The 16,095-nt window shown below is 51.9% G+C and overlaps 1 protein-coding gene across 1 annotated transcript; it reads left to right on the forward strand.

Annotated features, from left to right (window-relative positions):
- Positions 1–231: 231 nt before the first annotated feature.
- Kctd2 (potassium channel tetramerization domain containing 2) lies at positions 232–13,649 on the forward strand. Its single transcript, XM_051180349.1, has 6 exons — positions 232–585; positions 2,104–2,212; positions 4,920–5,011; positions 8,282–8,377; positions 10,586–10,711; positions 11,387–13,649. The coding sequence occupies exons 1-6, from the start codon at positions 247–249 to the stop codon at positions 11,414–11,416; spliced, it is 792 nt and encodes a 263-aa protein (XP_051036306.1). The 5' UTR covers positions 232–246; the 3' UTR covers positions 11,417–13,649.
- The last annotated feature ends 2,446 nt before the right edge of the window (positions 13,650–16,095 follow it).

The raw sequence follows: 16,095 nt of genomic DNA on the forward strand, positions 1-16,095 counted from the left end.
CTGCCTTCGGCTAATCCGAAGGCGCAATGGACGGGCCTTGCTTGACATGCCAGCCAATGAGCGTGGAGCCGCGCTCGGGAAGCCCCGCCCCCGGCGGCGGGCGGGCGGGCGCGGCGCGTGCGCGGTCTGGGCCCGCGTTGGCTGGGGGCGCTCCCGGGCCCGCCCCCCGCCCCACCCCCGCCGATGGGCCGGCCCGGCTCTCCCCGCCGGGGAATGGGCCGGCCCGGTGGCGGGCGGCGGCCCAAGATGGCGGAGCTGCAGCTGGACCCGGCGATGGCGGGGCTGGGAGGGGGCGGCGGCAGCGCGGTGGGCGACGGGGGCAGCTCGGGCCGCGGACCCCCCAGCCCTCGCCCGGCCGGCCCCACGGCCCGCGGGCACGGCCGCCAGCCCGCCGCCGGCGCGCAGCCGTTGGAGCCGGGGCCCGGACCTCCGGAGCGGGCGGGGGGCGGCGGGGCGGCCCGCTGGGTCCGGCTCAACGTGGGCGGCACCTACTTCGTGACCACCAGGCAGACCCTAGGCCGCGAGCCCAAGTCCTTCCTCTGCCGCCTGTGCTGCCAGGAGGACCCGGAGCTGGACTCGGACAAGGTGCGCCCCCCCCCCCCCGCCCCGCCCCCGGCTGGGGGAGCCTTGGAGCCTGCCCTTCCGATCCCGCCCGCAGGCCCTGCACACCGGACTGCAGTCCCCCTCGCCCCCTGGGCTGGCACCTGCCGCCATGGAAGGGTCTCCCCTCCGCGTCCTGCCCCATCCTGAGGCAGACTCCGGCTTCCCTCCGCGCCCCGCCCTTTTCCCCGGCTGCTCCTTCCAGGCGCTGTCCACCTGCACCCACGGGAGCCCCCTGCGCACTCCTCTCACAGTCTCTGCCCCTCCCGAGGAGCCCACCTTCTCAGATCTGCATAACTTCCCCCTGGTCCCCCGTACAGCCCCCGCTGCCAGTGCCAGATGCACGCAGAAGTGGGTCAGGGTGAACGACCACGTCTTGGTCGCTTTTCCAGGACTCCCTCCCTGTTCGATCCCTGTGCAAAGCGATAGTAAACTTGGGGTTTAAACGATAGATCGCGTCCACCGCCGAAGGCTGCAGGAGGTGCTCTTCTTGGCGGTGTTACCCAGCTTTTCTAAAATCCTGGTCCCAGAACTTGTATGCGGTTAACAATCGCCGTTTCGGTACATTTTTGGAAGTAAATGCATTCCTTGGAAGGATGATTTCCATTTTGTCCATGCAAATCTAGGCTGACCGGTTAGGACCCGGCAGATGTGTAGACTGAGGAATACCTGTTAGACAAGGTGGGAGGGAAGACTGCTAACCAAAGGGTTGAGCACTTCCAGTTTAACTTTCGCAGGTTCACCTTTGAATTTCAGATGCCCTCAGTAAAGCACTGTAACCACTTTGTGGTTAACAGAGTTATACCGGCTTAAACACGTAACCAAGTTCATCTGTTTTCCTCTGATACCAAATTGATGGGAACCTAAGCCGCCCTGACCGAAGAGATTCTAGAACTCCTGTTTATGGAGAGTTATTCTTATATACCTTATGGCCACATAAGCCAGTTTGTTTCTTTTGCTTTAAAGATGAGTAGGATTAAAGCAGCCCAGAGCCGAGTCCTGGCAGCACCAGGCTTCCTCTGGGCACAGAGCTAGGGTGTGTGAGATTACAGCTGGCGATGCCGACTCCCACTGATGTTGGCCCTGGGCTCAGGAGAGTTGCCAATAGAACGGAGGTTTTCTTAGAGTTAGGAATGTATTCCGGGGGCGATGAAGGACCAAAATGTTCAACACACAGCTGTGGTATTCCCTTCATCCCTGTAACTGATACCCTACAGAAGAACCCAGGAAATAAAGGCCTAGCAATGGGGATGACTGTGCGTCTAGGACATCTAACCTGAAATCATGTTAAAGCCAGCGGTCTAAAATGAGCAAAGTGTGTAGCATAACAGGCCTCAATGAAAGAATAACAAAGCTGGGACCGAAGGGTGTCCCACCACAGCCGATGCCCGTTTCGCTGATGGGATGAATCTGCTGCTCGGGTACACTGACAGATCAGGGGAGAATGTTACTTAGAAAACATTCCTGAGAGGCTCACGGTGTTTGGTTGTGCTCCGTTGACAGGACGAGACAGGAGCGTATCTGATTGACAGAGACCCCACCTACTTTGGCCCCATCCTGAACTACCTCCGGCATGGGAAACTCATCATCACCAAGGAGTTGGCAGAAGAAGGTAAGGACACCTCACTGGGTGGTTTCCAGCCTCACAGGCTTGATTGTGTTTGGGGTCCTCACTGGAGGTGTGCAGGTGTAACTAACTGGTGATGGGAGAGGTGGGCAGGAAGCTTCCGGTTCCCAGGGCTTGCCCGGAGACCCTTGAAGGAGGCTGCTCTGGGCTCTGTTCAGCTGCTGTAGTGGGAAGCTGGGTTGCTCTGCTTTGCAGATTGCGTTAGGCTTTGGAGCCCGTAGAACTGATCTTATCCGATAGCAGTGAATGCCCGTAACCAGAAGCGCCACATGTCTGGCATTTGGTTATTTTTATTTTCCCATTTTCCTTTGGACTTGCAAAAATAATATTAATAAAGACCTGACCTCATTTCTTTAAGACTCTGGTCTCATGCTTCCCTGTGAAGTCGTGCAGCTGACCCAATTCACTCCGAAGCTCTTTGTCAGCCGACTCTCCTGCTGCCTTGGCTGCCTTGTCACTCCGATTTGTAGGGCATTTGCCTTGGAAGTGGGTCTAGTCCTCCATGTGAAAGGCCTCCCTGATCGCTCTGGAGATGCCCAGTGCAAATTTGGGGTCCTTTCCTAAATCCAGGATGCCTGATCTACAACCTCTGGCTAGGAAAGCTTGTGATAGCCAGCAGCTTCATGGCGGTCAGGAGAGAGGAATTGTGAATTCTTGCTCATCTTTTTTTCTCCCTGAAGGGAGTCTATAAATGACAAAAACAACCACAACAAAAAAAATTTCAAGCCGGTGGTGGTGGTGGCGGCGCACAACTTTAATCCCAGCACTCAGGAGGCAGAGGCAGGAGGATCTTTGTGAGTTCAAGGCCAGACTGGTCTACAGAGTGAGTTCCAGGACAGGCTCCAAAGCTATGCAGAGAAACCCTGTCTCTTGATAGCTAGGAAATCAGCATAAAACCGACCCAGACCCCCTGAACATGGGTCTCAGGAGGCCTGGGAAGTCTATGGTACCTCTAAAAATGGAACCAGGATGTTATCCCTAGTGCAGGAACGGACTTTGGGAGCACATTCCCTATGGAGGGATACTCCTTAGCCTAGAGACACAGGGGAGGGCCTAGTCCCTACCCCAAATGACTTGTTGGACTTTAATGATCCCTCATGGAAGGCCTCACCCTCCCTGGGGAGTGGATGGGAGGGAGATGAGATGGAGGGGTTAGTGGGGGGGGTGGGAGGGAGAGGGAACTGGGATTGATATGTAAAATAAGAAAATATTAAATAAAAGAAAGAAACTCTCTCGAAAACCAAAAAAGGGGGATCATTTCAGAGTCATACTAATAGGAAACAGAACAAATTCCATGTGCTCACTGCCCTAACGGCTAGTGCCTACAGTCTTTTCATGTCCTTAATGGAAATCTTTATATTGTGGCCAAGCCTGGAAGGACTGATGACACAAACTGTCCCCTGCCCTCCATCTGCCCCTCCCACTCATGCTCACAAACTGAGGGAGAGTTTGGGTATGTAGCCCTGGCTGACCTGGAACTCCATCCATCTGCCTCTGCTAGAATTAAAGAGGCCACCACCACACCTGACAGAAGTAAATAAATGTTAAAAAGCTTTGGAGCCTGTCCTGGAACTCACTCTGTAGACCTGGCTGGCCTGGAACTCAGACCCGCCTGCCTCTGCCTCCCGAGTGCTGGGACTAAAGGCGTGCCACCTTATCACCGCACCTTATCACTGTACTTTGTCTCCTCCTCCCTCATTCCCGGGAGAGTTTCTCTGAACTGTTTGAGAATAGATGCAGATTTCACACCTTACTAATTCTCTGTGTTACTCTAAAAAATGGAAACCGGGCATAACCCTGTTTCACAGCTCAGGAAATTTAAAATCTATCATTTGTCTGCATCTTTGCAGTTTGTCAATTGTTGTGATAATGTTCATTAGAACATTTTTTCCTAGTGCAGGGTCATACATCCCAAAGTTCTTGTAAGATCTTTGGTTTTGTTTACCATGATTCATCTCCCACACACACACACCTTTTTTTTTTCCAGCTGGGGATCAAACCTTGCTAAGCAAGCATTTTGCCACTGTGCAGCCCTGATAGCCTTTTAATGTTGTTCAGATAATAATTACTCTATTAAATTCTGAAGTGTATGCACGTGAACCCATCCATCAGCCCTTTCTAGGGAAAACAGGTAAATGCTGCAAGGTCAGTTGTTGTCCAGTGTGGCAGGTTCCAGGAACTAGGTGGCATATGGATAGCGAATGAGTGGCTGCCAGGAGGAAGCAGGAGGGATAAGATGGAAGGCAAAGAAACCTTGTGTTGGGAGGCTGCAGAGATGGCTCAGCGGTTAACAGCACTGACTGCCCTTCCAGAGGGCCTGGGTTCAACTCTCACATGGCATCTCAGAACTGTCTGTAATTCTAGTTGCAGGGCATCTGACACCTTCACATACACACAAGCAAAACACCAAATGCACATAGAAGAAACTCCTGTGGTTTGGGTTTTTGTTTGGTTTGGTTTTGGTTTTTTTTTTTTTTTGGTTGGTTGGTTTTTTGCTGTTGTTTTATTTTTTTGTTTTTCAAACATGGTTTCTGTGTGTATCCCTGGCTGGCTTAGAACTCACAGAGATCCACCTGATGGAGTTAAAGGCATGGGCCACCACCGCTATCAAGATGCAGTTCTCAGCAAGCCTTGTCTTGCTGTTTTCGGGTGAGCTCACACTTCTCTGACTTAGGTCTGGTCCTTGTTCTAGGTGTACTGGAGGAAGCAGAGTTCTACAATATTGCATCCCTCGTGCGGCTGGTTAAGGAAAGGATACGAGACAATGAGAACAGAACTTCACAAGTAAGGTGTCTGAAACTGCTAAAGGCCAAACCTCTCCCGTGGTGTCTCTGTGTGTGATGTGAAAAGGGTACCTTTCTCCTCAGAGCCGGAGGGTCAGAATGGCTCCGAGTGCGGAAGTTAAGGCGGAATAGCAGAGAAAACAGAACAGCCCCATCCCTTAGAATACACAGAGCGTTGCTGTTCACCATATGGTTGTGGGATCCCAGCCCGCTCTAGGTCCACCGCCTGCTCTCCAGGTTGTAGCCCAGCCACGTCTTGTGCTCTCCTGCTTCAGCTTCCCTAGTGCTGGGATTCCCAAGCCCAGCAGAGCTCTGCTTTTGCTGATGAAGCATCTGCCTCCCTCCGTGTGAAAGCCAACTGTCTCACTTGCTCCTGTCTTGTACTGGGGCTGTCTTTAAGCTGTGATCACCTCACGCCAGTATCTGCAAGCCACTTTTTAAAAAGAGGTGTGAAATGTGCTACTGAGAAGATGAAGCCCAGCCTCCTTTTGTATCACAATATCTGGATTTTCATACTAAGTCAGTAGACGTGATGAGAAATGTCTCCTGTTGGGGGAGAGCAGATGACTGGGCAGACTTAGCCTGCTTCCCGTGCCGTCCATCACGTGGGTGAGCAGCTATTGTCCTTTTCTTGTGTCTAAGAACTGGCAGCTCCAGATTTGCAGGCCCAGGCAGGAGGTTGTGCCCCTCCCTCCTTCCGGGGCCACCTGTCTGAGTGGCACAGTTGCTTCTTACACCACCTGATCCCTGTGGTGGCTCTTTTTCCCTTAATCTGTCATGGTGTTGGCTGTCACTACTAAAGGAAAGGGAGTCAGCGCTGCTGAGCCCTTGCCTTCAGGCGTTTGCAGAGATAGATTTATTCTGGCCCGTGCTTAGGAGTCTTGTTGGTGTTCACAGGGAGATTTATACCTGGGAGGTAGGAAACAGGGCCCTGCGTTCCCTAGTCTCGGCCGCTTACATTTCCCTGGCATCTTTTGCTTTGTAGATATTTAATAAGTAGCTTAGATGTTTCAGAAGTCTCGCTCTGTCCCCAGTTTCCCACATTCTAAAATAAACTTGATTGCTTAGTAGAAATTTTGATGGTACCCTGAATTGCATAATCTGAAACCATCCATAATCACAGAACCTGAACGTTCTGCATTCTTTGCCATTAGTAGATTCCTTGAGAGCATCCTAAGATTTCTATTTGATGGCAGCAATTAACTTAATTAGTCCCCTGGATTCTGAAGGCTTGAGGACTCACACCCAGTCGGGAGCTTTTTTGTTCCAGGAATGTCAAGACCTTTTTGATGTTCACTGACCTTTCATCTGTCCTTTTTATGTAGTGAACTCTGAGAGATGGGTTGATATTCAAAGGCTCTGTCTTCCTGTGTCCCTCATGCTTCTGAGACTGCAGGTTCCCAGATAACCCTCAACACGGGCACTGTCGGCTGTGCGTGGCAGGCATTTGGCAGCCTGAGCCCCTTTTGCAGTGGCCTCTTGTCCTTCTTTCCTCCTCCCTGTTTGTCTGCTTGTTTGTTGTTGTTGTTGGTTGGTTTTTGGCTTTTCTGAGACAGATTTTCTCTGTGTAGCTTTGGAGCCTGTCCTAGAACTCACTCTGAGAGCAGGCTGGAACTCACAAAGATTTGCCTGCCTCTGATGTGTGGGTAAATGTATGGAGAGAACCACAGAGAATTGTCAGGGGATTTGTCTGTATTTTCAAAGAAGGGCATGTTCCCTTCTTTGCCTAGGTTTTTTTGTTTGTTTGATTTTGTTTATAATATTTATTTATTATGTATACAGTGTTCTGTCTACATGTTTCCCTGCAGGCCAGAAAAGAGGGCACTAGATCTCATTACAGATGGTTGTGAGCCACCATGTGGTTGCTGGGAATTGAACTCAGGACCTTTGGAAGAGCAGGCAGTGCTCTTAACCACTGAGCCATCTCTCCAGCCCCCCCCCCTTTTTTTTTTTTTCTTGAGACAGGGTTTCTCTTCTTAGCCCCAGATGTCCTGGAATTCGCTCTGTAGACCAGGCTGGCCTCAAAGGCAGAAATCCCTGCCTCTGCCTCCTGAGGGCTGGGATTAAAGGCGTGTGCCAGCACCACCAGGCTTATTATTTTGTCTTTAAGGTGCCTGGCATGGAGCCCAGGACCTCACAGATACTAGGCAATGACTCTGCTGCTGAGCCACACCCCCAGCCCCAAGAGACACTTTTTTATTTCTCGGTTTTGCCATACAGCCTCTTTGTGCAGTCCAGCTGTCCTCCTTAGCCTTCTGAGTGCAAGGGTTACAAATGTGCTCCATGCCCCCCACAGCTACTCAGGAAATCCTAAGGGGTTGGGAAGCTCTGCCAAGAATGCAGACAAAAAAGTAAATGTTTCTTTTCTGTTATCCCACACCGCTGAAACAGGAATGTACTGTTAAACATTGCGGCTTCCTGGTAGCATCAGCAAAAGGGGAAACTAATGAATATTTGTACAATATGTGTTTTCTTCTTGATAAGATAATAGGTTAACATCAGTGCCCATTGCCAGGTGGTGTGCCATAATCCCAGCACACGGGATACTGAGGCAGGGGCAAAACCAGGAGTTTGAGATAAATAGCGCGTTCCAGGACATCTTGGACAGACATGCATGATGTGGTGGTGCGTGCTATTATCCTAGCACTTGGGAGGCAGAGAAAAATGGACCTGGGTTCAAGGCCAGTCTGCTATACACAATGACTTCCAGGACTGCAAAGATGACATTTGAGACCCTTTCCCCAAAAGAAAAAGGGTTAGGCTGAGCAGATGGCTCAGCGGGTAAGAGTGCATGCTGAGTGCCAAGGGCTGGGGTTCAGTTCCCAGCACCTATGCTAGATGGCTCCAGCGCCAAGGGATCCCAGAAACATATGATACATAAACAAATGTCTTTAATTTCAAAAAGGCCATTCACACAATCATTTCTATGCAGTCTGGAGCACCAAAATATGGTGTGCATTTTAGTATCCAAATCGCATCCAAACCACTTAAAAACAACGCGACTTTCCTCCCCAGAGTGGCTGAGGAGGGTTGCTCTAAGTGTCTCAGCAAAGCTGCTCACACAAACTGTGCCTCTGGAGCTGAGAGCTAGTGTGTGCATCGATCCCTTGGGTCTTGCTTTCTGTTCTTATAGCGGATGAGTTTTCATTGATCCCACAGTGCTGTTTGGAGAGAGGTAGTGGGTGGTCCCAGGCAGCTGCGGGAGGCAGGGGTCCTGGTGGGGTCAGCGTGGTGTCCCTGTGCTGCTATGCTAGCCTGCCTGTCATTGCAGGGCCCCGTGAAGCACGTGTACAGGGTCCTGCAGTGTCAAGAGGAAGAACTCACTCAGATGGTCTCCACCATGTCTGACGGCTGGAAATTTGAACAGGTATATTTCTCAAAGAGCAGCGACCCAGCACCTCCTCCCAGGGAGCCACAACCAGCCAGCCAGGGGCCCTGGGAGTGGGTGAGGCAGGTGTGACCCATTTCATAATTCGGAAATCACGCCTTGGTGTGATTACTTGTGAAGGCTTGGGAGGAGGGCCACATTTCTTGGTTTCACATCCAGAGTTTGAACTTGACAGTAGTGCCGGGTGTCACAGAGCTTATAGACCCAAGCACCTCCCTTTGCCTTTTTTTTTTTAACCTGGAACATTCCTTTCAAAATGACATCATCAGGCTAGCTTTCTGGAGCTTACAGTTCTGGATATATGGGGCTTAGGTGTGCTAGGAGGGGACCAGACACATGTGTGCCATGGTCATTTGGAAGCATTCTCTGTGGGTTCAATTGAGATTATGAAAACAAAGCCCCTGAGGACCTTGATTTTACCATTTTCTTCCACTAGATGGCAGCCTCGTTTGTTTTGTTGCCTCAGCTCACCAGGAAGCTGAGCCTGCACACAGGGAATGAGATATTGTGTGAAGCTGTTTATGTGGAGTTGTAGAGGCCAGCTGAACTGTCACCAGAAGCTCACTTACAGAGCAGAAGCTACAGCTGTGTAAACACTGTTAGTTAAAGCTAGAGGCAGAGATGCCTCTGTGTGCACTGCATAACCAGTCCCGTCATATAGGTCCCTAGTTCCCAGTCAGTGATGGGTGGCCAAATGCCGCCCAGGGTTTATTGTCGCAGCTCTTTTCCCTGATACATAATCTTAAGCAGAGATTATTTTAAATGCATTTATGTGTATGTGAATGTTCTTTGTGAAGGTAACATAATTTTAAATGGTGCGTATAAGTATTAACCCAGGCCTGGCACTTGAACCCATGGCCTCACACAGTCTTGGTGAGTTCCCTAACCCTGATCTGCGCTTAGTCCTCATGTGGAACCTCACTGATGTCCTGAAGGAGGATGGGGTCTGCTCCTCCTGCCTCCCATGTGTGGATGAGGAAGCTGGGCGTGGGGTGCCCACCCCTGCAGCAGGAGTGCCCCAACTTCAGCCTTGTGTCCGTGAGGCCACGTGTGCTCTGTGCCAAGCTTCCAATGTAGAGCTAAAGCTGAATTTGTTTCTCCAAAAGGGCTAAAAGTACCATGGCATGCAGCTTTCGGTGGTTGCGGGGTTGTTCGCTTGATACTTCCAGGTCTCTCTGGGTTCTGGGAGAAAGAGCCAGCGTGAGCAGGCGGGGCTGAAGGGAATGCTTGTAGAAATACTGGACTACTTCATGCTGATAGGGCAGTGACCATGTTAATACTCCTGATGCCCTTGGGATGGGGTCAGGGGACAGGATGGAGCTCACTTTGCTTCTCCGTGATGATACAGGATTAGGATCCACTTATTCCTCTGGACCTTGGTTGCCCCTGAGAATTTTTATCCTTTGAAGCATAAAACTGCCCAGTTGGGGGGGCGACTCCTGTGGCATTGGGGTGCTTTTTTGTTTGTTTGTTTTTTATTTATTTAACATTTTTTAATTTAATCTTTTCTCATTTTACATACCAACCCCAGTTCCCACTCTACCCACCTTTTCCTCACCCCATCCATTCCTCAGAGAGGGTAAGGCATCCCATGGGGAGTCAACGAAGTCTGGCATATCTTTTTGAGGTGGGACTAAGGCCTTCCCTTATATCTAGGCTGAGCAAGGTATCCCTTGAGAGAGAATGGACTCCAAAAAGCCAGTTCATTCACTAGGGATAAGTCCTGGTCCCACTGCCAGTGGCCTCACAGCCTGCCGAAGCCACATTCAGACAGCCAAGTTTGGTCCCATGCAGGCTCCCCAAACTGTCAGTCCGGAGTCAGTGAGCTCCTCCTAGCTCAGGCCAGCTGCCTCTGTGGGTGTCCCCAAAGTGGTCTTGACCCCTTTGCTCGTATTATTGCTCCTCCCTCTCTTCGACTGGGCTCTGGGAACTCGGCCCAGTGGTTAGTTGTGAATCTCCCCATCTGCCGCCTTGTTTTTTTTTTTTTTTTTTTTTTTTTTTTGAGACAGGGTCTCACTAAACATCCCTGGCTTCCCTGAAACTATGTAGATCAGGCTAGCCTCAAACTCAGAGAGATCTGCTTAACCCTGCATCCCGAGTGTGCAGCACCGCGTCCAGCCTGGCCGGGCTTACGTGTTTGAAGCCTGCTTACACGGGCGCACAGTCACCGCCCTCCTGTTTCGCCAGCTCATCAACATTGGCTCCTCCTATAACTATGGAAACGAAGACCAGGCAGAGTTCCTCTGTGTTGTGTCCAGAGAACTAAATAATTCTACCAATGGCATCGTCATAGAGCCGAGCGAAAAGGCCAAGGTAAGGCACGGCTTCCCCAAGCGCCCTCTGCCTCCTTTGTGTCCAGGCTCTGTCCACCTTTGCCCAAACTGCCTTCCATTCCTTTTCCAACTATGAGTTTTCTCTCCTCCTCCCGGCTGCTGGGTTTAAATCAGGATTTGTAGGCAACAAGCATAGCCAAATTGGTTAGCCCTGGCTTCCGTGAAGAGACCTTGCCTCCAAAAAGAGGTGGAGAGTGATAACGGAAGGTGCACACCCACACACACGCACGCACGCACACACACACACACTGGTGAGGGGGCTGTGCCGCCTGTCAGGATGGTGAAGAGGCTGGGGTTTTCACTGATGGCACTCCTCAGTGTCGCCCGACTCCATCAGGCAGGGTCTGCCCTGCTCCTGACAGCCGGTTAGTCCCTTACCCTGCTGCCCCCCCCCACACACACACACACTACACGCTTCCCGAGAGCCTGACTGTAGTGACCGAGGACTTTGATCCACAGCACAGAACCTTCTGCTCCACAACAGCCTTGCATGCGTGTATTTGGCGAGAGCTCTTGGCACTCAGTGCCAGTGAGATGGGGGCTTCAAGCCTGCCTTGCTGCATGCGTCACCCTGAGCCTCCCCGAAGCTCCTCTGCTCTTGCGTCCCCTTCAGCAGACGCCCAGCTCACCGTCTGCTGGCGTCTTCCACTTTCAGATTCTTCAGGAGAGAGGCTCTCGGATGTAAACAGAGAATCTGAAGTTCCAGAACTCTGAAGGCAAGAGAGCGATTGATCGGCCGAGCAGCTGTGAAGGGAAACCCTGCACCTGTACAGTAACTGAGCTACTGCGAAGCAAAGCTGCGCCTGGTCCCAGAGAAGTGGTGTCCGCTCAAACCAGAGGAGCCCCGCCCACCTCGGACGAAGACAGTGCGCCTCTGGCCCCACGGCCCCTTTCCAGAAACCTGCTTTTGTTTTCTAGCCAGTGTTATGATAGACCTTCACAAGAGCATCTGGAGCCTTGTGGGGAGCTGGGGGAAAACCATCTAGACGCCAAGGAGGCTAGAGTAGAGGAAGCAGCCTGTGTGTGCCGTGATGGACATTGGCAGTCCCGTGACCATTCCTCCCTGACTGAGGCGTTCTTTGAGGTTGGGGGCGGGGGTAGAGGAGCCCAGCCTTAGTGCATTGAACCGAGGTTTAAGTACAGACTAGAGTTACCAGAGGACCCACAATCCTATGACCGGAGCCTCAGAGGTGGGAGGATGAGGTGTCCCGTGTGCTTGGAGCACTGCCCTGTTCCCGTGGGGTGGCTTCACCTGGTGTCTGTCCCACGGTGGGGCCCCAGCTGGCCCAGCCTCGGGCAGGAGATTAGAAGTTGTGGTACCCTAAGCAGGGCTGGACGGACACCGGTACTAAGCAGTTGCTGTAACTGCCTGTTTCTTACCTGATTGGCCCTGTCTTCCTCCCCCAGCCTCGTGAACTGGACCAAAGAGAAGGGTCTTTGTGAACCTCTGTAATGGCTTGGGGTGAGGAAGGCTGTTTCTGTGGAAGCTGCCAAATGTGTCATGTTTTCATAGCTAAAAGTGGTGGCGGTGTTTTTGTGATTGTCCGGAACATGCACTGACTGATAGGTTGTACTTGTGTCTCTCGATGCTTTCTAACTGGCAAAGCAGCCGCAGGGCTTGTGTGTGCGTGCGTGTGTGCGTGCGTGCGTACGTATGTATGGTGGCAGTCCGTATACTCCCTGCATCTCCACCCCTGCCCCCTACTTTGTCCTGGGCATTCAGTGTTAGCAGACAAGAATTCCGTGCTTATACAGTGGGAACGCTACATCCTATAGCACAGCTGCTTACCACGGGCTCAAGGGTAGTGACTTCTAGAAAGGCCACCTCCTGTGCCAGCTCCCATCCTGTGGCTGACTGCCCAGCTGGCCTCGCTGTTCCCCAGGAGCTTCTTCCCTCCTCTGTATCTACAGTGTAGCACAGAAGTAACTCTGTCCAAGGTCCCTGCATGTCAACTAGGCCAGCCGGCTGCGTCACTGACAGCCATACCATGTTAGATGGCCTGCCTTCAGGAAAAGTGGCCCACCTTCCAGAGGGTCCCAGTCACCCATCCTGCTATCTCTTTCAAAAAAAAAGAAAAGATGCGAGTATTCAAGGAATATTGTTGTGGGGGACAGGCTGCTCTGCCCAAATAGCTAGAACTTAGCAGAGGGACCTGCTCTGTTGGAGATGCAGTCTTCATTTGGAAGCTCTTGTTCACTCACCCTGCCAAGGCCCCTTGTCCCTCAGCTTTTCTCAGGCACACCAGGCGGTCTGTGGAGACCAGGACCCGGACAGGCCTGGTGCCTCGAGCCGCACATTCACCAAGAGTGGGGTTAGTCAAGTACCTGGTAAGTGTTATCCTCATTGAACATTCCAGAGAGCCCCAGCTGGTCCTGTGTAAAGAATACCACCGAGCCTCAAGCCTAAACCCAGAGACAGACATTAATGTGTCCCACCCTTCCCCACCCCCAGAGAGCAGTGTTGATGGCTCCCTGCTGTACCCGGGGTTATTTCAACAGCCCTGTGTTCCAGGCATCCAGGGGACTCCCTGCTTTCTTTGAGTAACTGTGGTTTTGCAAACCTTGCTGGAGTCTTGCTGACCACTGCAGATCTGTCAGCTGGGGGTGGCTGTGTCCCCCAGGACTGCCAAAAGGGAGGTGTCTTTCTGCATTTTCCTTTGTCCCAGGATGGGACCAGCCTCCCCTCAGGTGACTTCATCTCCACAGTCACACTTCCTGGCTGTCAGCAAGGTGTGGGGAGGGGATGATGAGATGCTAAGGGAGTAGGGCAAAGGGGCACCCACCCCTCCATCATGGCCTTTGTTCCATGCTTCTGGGACCATGCCAGTCACTGCTGCCCTTGGTGACTGCTCATGTGTCTGGACAAGTCTGAAATGTGACTTTTTTTGTCAATAAAGAAATAAGCACTGGATCTTGGACCATGTGTGCATTTGCTGGCTCCCGCCTCCTATGGCCACTTCCTGATGGGCTGGCTGGTTTCAGGGGACAGGCTTCCTGAACCTGCTCTCAAGTCATCCTGCCCTGCTGAAGCTGTCAGAGGCACACTAGGCCTTCTCCGAACTGAAAGGCTTGGGCGTGCTGAGAGCAGGAGAGGACAGAGCCGGAGGAGCTCCTGAAGAGGAGGGACCAGGTGCCCATCTTCTACCAGGCAGAGGCAGGGTGAGGAGCAGGTGGTGAGACTCCAGGAACCAAGCGGCAGGTGTTGCTTACAGGCACTGGGATAAGGGGAACCTTTAAAGGCCAGGGGGCTGCAGCTGGGAAGGGGGGACCCACAAGATGAGCGGAGGGCAGGCAGTGCTGCCGGGTCTCCAGGGGCAACTGGCTGGTGCAGTTACCGCCAGTGAGGGGAAGAGCCTGCGCACCACAGATGCCGGGGTGGGGTGTCAGCTGCCCTTTCTGGACGGGAGCAGAGGGAAGAGGCTGGGTTAGCAACGTGTCAGGAGGAGATGCTGGCACCGCTGTCCCAGGGCTCAGTGAGCCCGCCCTACTTCCAACCCAGCTGTTGACATCAGAGCACAAGATGTTGCTGTTTGTCAGTGATGGAAGCAAACAAGAGCTCACTCTGTAGACCAGGCTGGCCTTAAACTCCAGAGTTCCCCTTGCTTCTGTCTCCCGAGCGCTGGAATTAAAGGCGTGCGCCACCACTGCTTGGCCAGCCAGCATCTTTTAAGAATAAAAACATTCTTCCCCACAAACGCAATAGCAATAGCACAGCTATAAAAATTAAAATTCCAAAATAAATAAATCCCACAATACCTGGCCCTGGGGATGTAGCTCAGTTAGACTGCTTGCCCAGCGTGCAGGAAACCCTGGGCTATTTCCCAGCCATGCAAAATTGAGCTCAGCAGCACAAGCCTGCCATCCCAGCTCTTGGGAAATGAGGCAGAAGGACTGGTGATTCAAGGTCATTTTCATTTACACAGCGAGTCAGAGAGCAGCCTGGGATACACCAAACCTGTCTCAAAAAACAGATGTACCATGTCACCTAAATATCTAGTCCTTGTGCAGATTGCTGCAGTTGTCCAAACACTTGGGTGCTTTTTAACGTACTGTGTTTTTATATACAGGAGTGTTCTGACTAGCCAGGGGCAAGGATAGGCGGGTCTGGCAGGCACAGAGAGTAAATAGGAGAAAGGGGAGCGGCGAGTCCCCCACACGAGTATCTGGTGCCCACAGAGGTCAGGAAAGGACATCAGATCCCCTGGCACTAGAGCTTCAGACAGTTGTGAGCCAACATCTGGGTGCTAGGAGCCAGCTCTTCTGGAAGAGCAGCCAGTGCTCTCAACTGCTGCCTGAGCCATCTCTCCAGCCCCATAGATGTTTGTTTGTAAGCCAAAGTCCAGTCAATGTTCTCACATCAAGTTCCATGTTAAATCTTTTTTCTTGACACTTTATGTATTTATGGGTGTAGGTGCACATGCCATGACACACGTGGGCTGTTTCTTGACTACCATCCGTGGGACCCAGTGATGTGGCCTGCATACCACATCTTTATCCATCTCACAGGTCCTCGTGATATGCCTAGTCCCCTAACAGCTCTAGCCAGATATGGTGGCACATGCCTATAATCCCTACCCCGAGGAAAGACAGGCAGGAGGGTTAGGAGATCAAGCTCCCTACGTAGCAGGTTTGAGGCCAACCTGAGCTACAGGAGCCCATAATGCTAAAAATGCAAGCAAATCATTTGAAAATTTCTTAACATTGGGAACTATCGGATTGCACATAGTAAAGCTGAGTGTAGCCTGCTACTTTTTTTTTTTTTTTTAAGTGTTATTTATGGGGGAATCACTCAAGCCACAGCACTGTGAGGTTACAGGACCCTGTTGCTGCTCTTTTACAATTTTTGGCTCTTTGGGGGGGGGCACCACTCAGCTGCCAAGTGAATCACACACAGAGGCTTATTCTTAGTTATGAACGCCTAGCCTTAGCTTGGCTTGTTTCTTGCCAGCTTTTCTGAAATTATCCCATCTACCTTTTCCCTCTGGGCTTATAGCTTTCTTACTTCTGTATATCTTACTTTCATTCTTACTCCATGGCTGGCCGGGTGGCCCGGTGGCCGGGTGGCCGGGTGGCTGGGTGGCCGGGTGGCTGGCCCCTGATGTCCTCCTCCCCTTATTCTCCCACATCAGATGAGATCGGGCACATTCAGGGTGGTATGGCCACCGATTCCCCTCATTCTCTCTTTGCTCCTCTTTCTCCTATTTACTCTGCCTGCCAGCCCCGCCCACCTATCCTTGCTCCTGACTAGCTATTGACCACTCAGTGCTTTATTAGACCATCAGGTGTTTTAGACAGGCACAGAGTTAAGCAAATGCAGCATAAACAAAAGTCACACACCTGAAAATAATATTCTACCATCAGCTC

Source organism: Phodopus roborovskii, unplaced genomic scaffold (assembly GCF_943737965.1).
Source record: "Phodopus roborovskii unplaced genomic scaffold, PHOROB, whole genome shotgun sequence".
Lineage (NCBI taxonomy): Eukaryota > Metazoa > Chordata > Mammalia > Rodentia > Cricetidae > Phodopus > Phodopus roborovskii.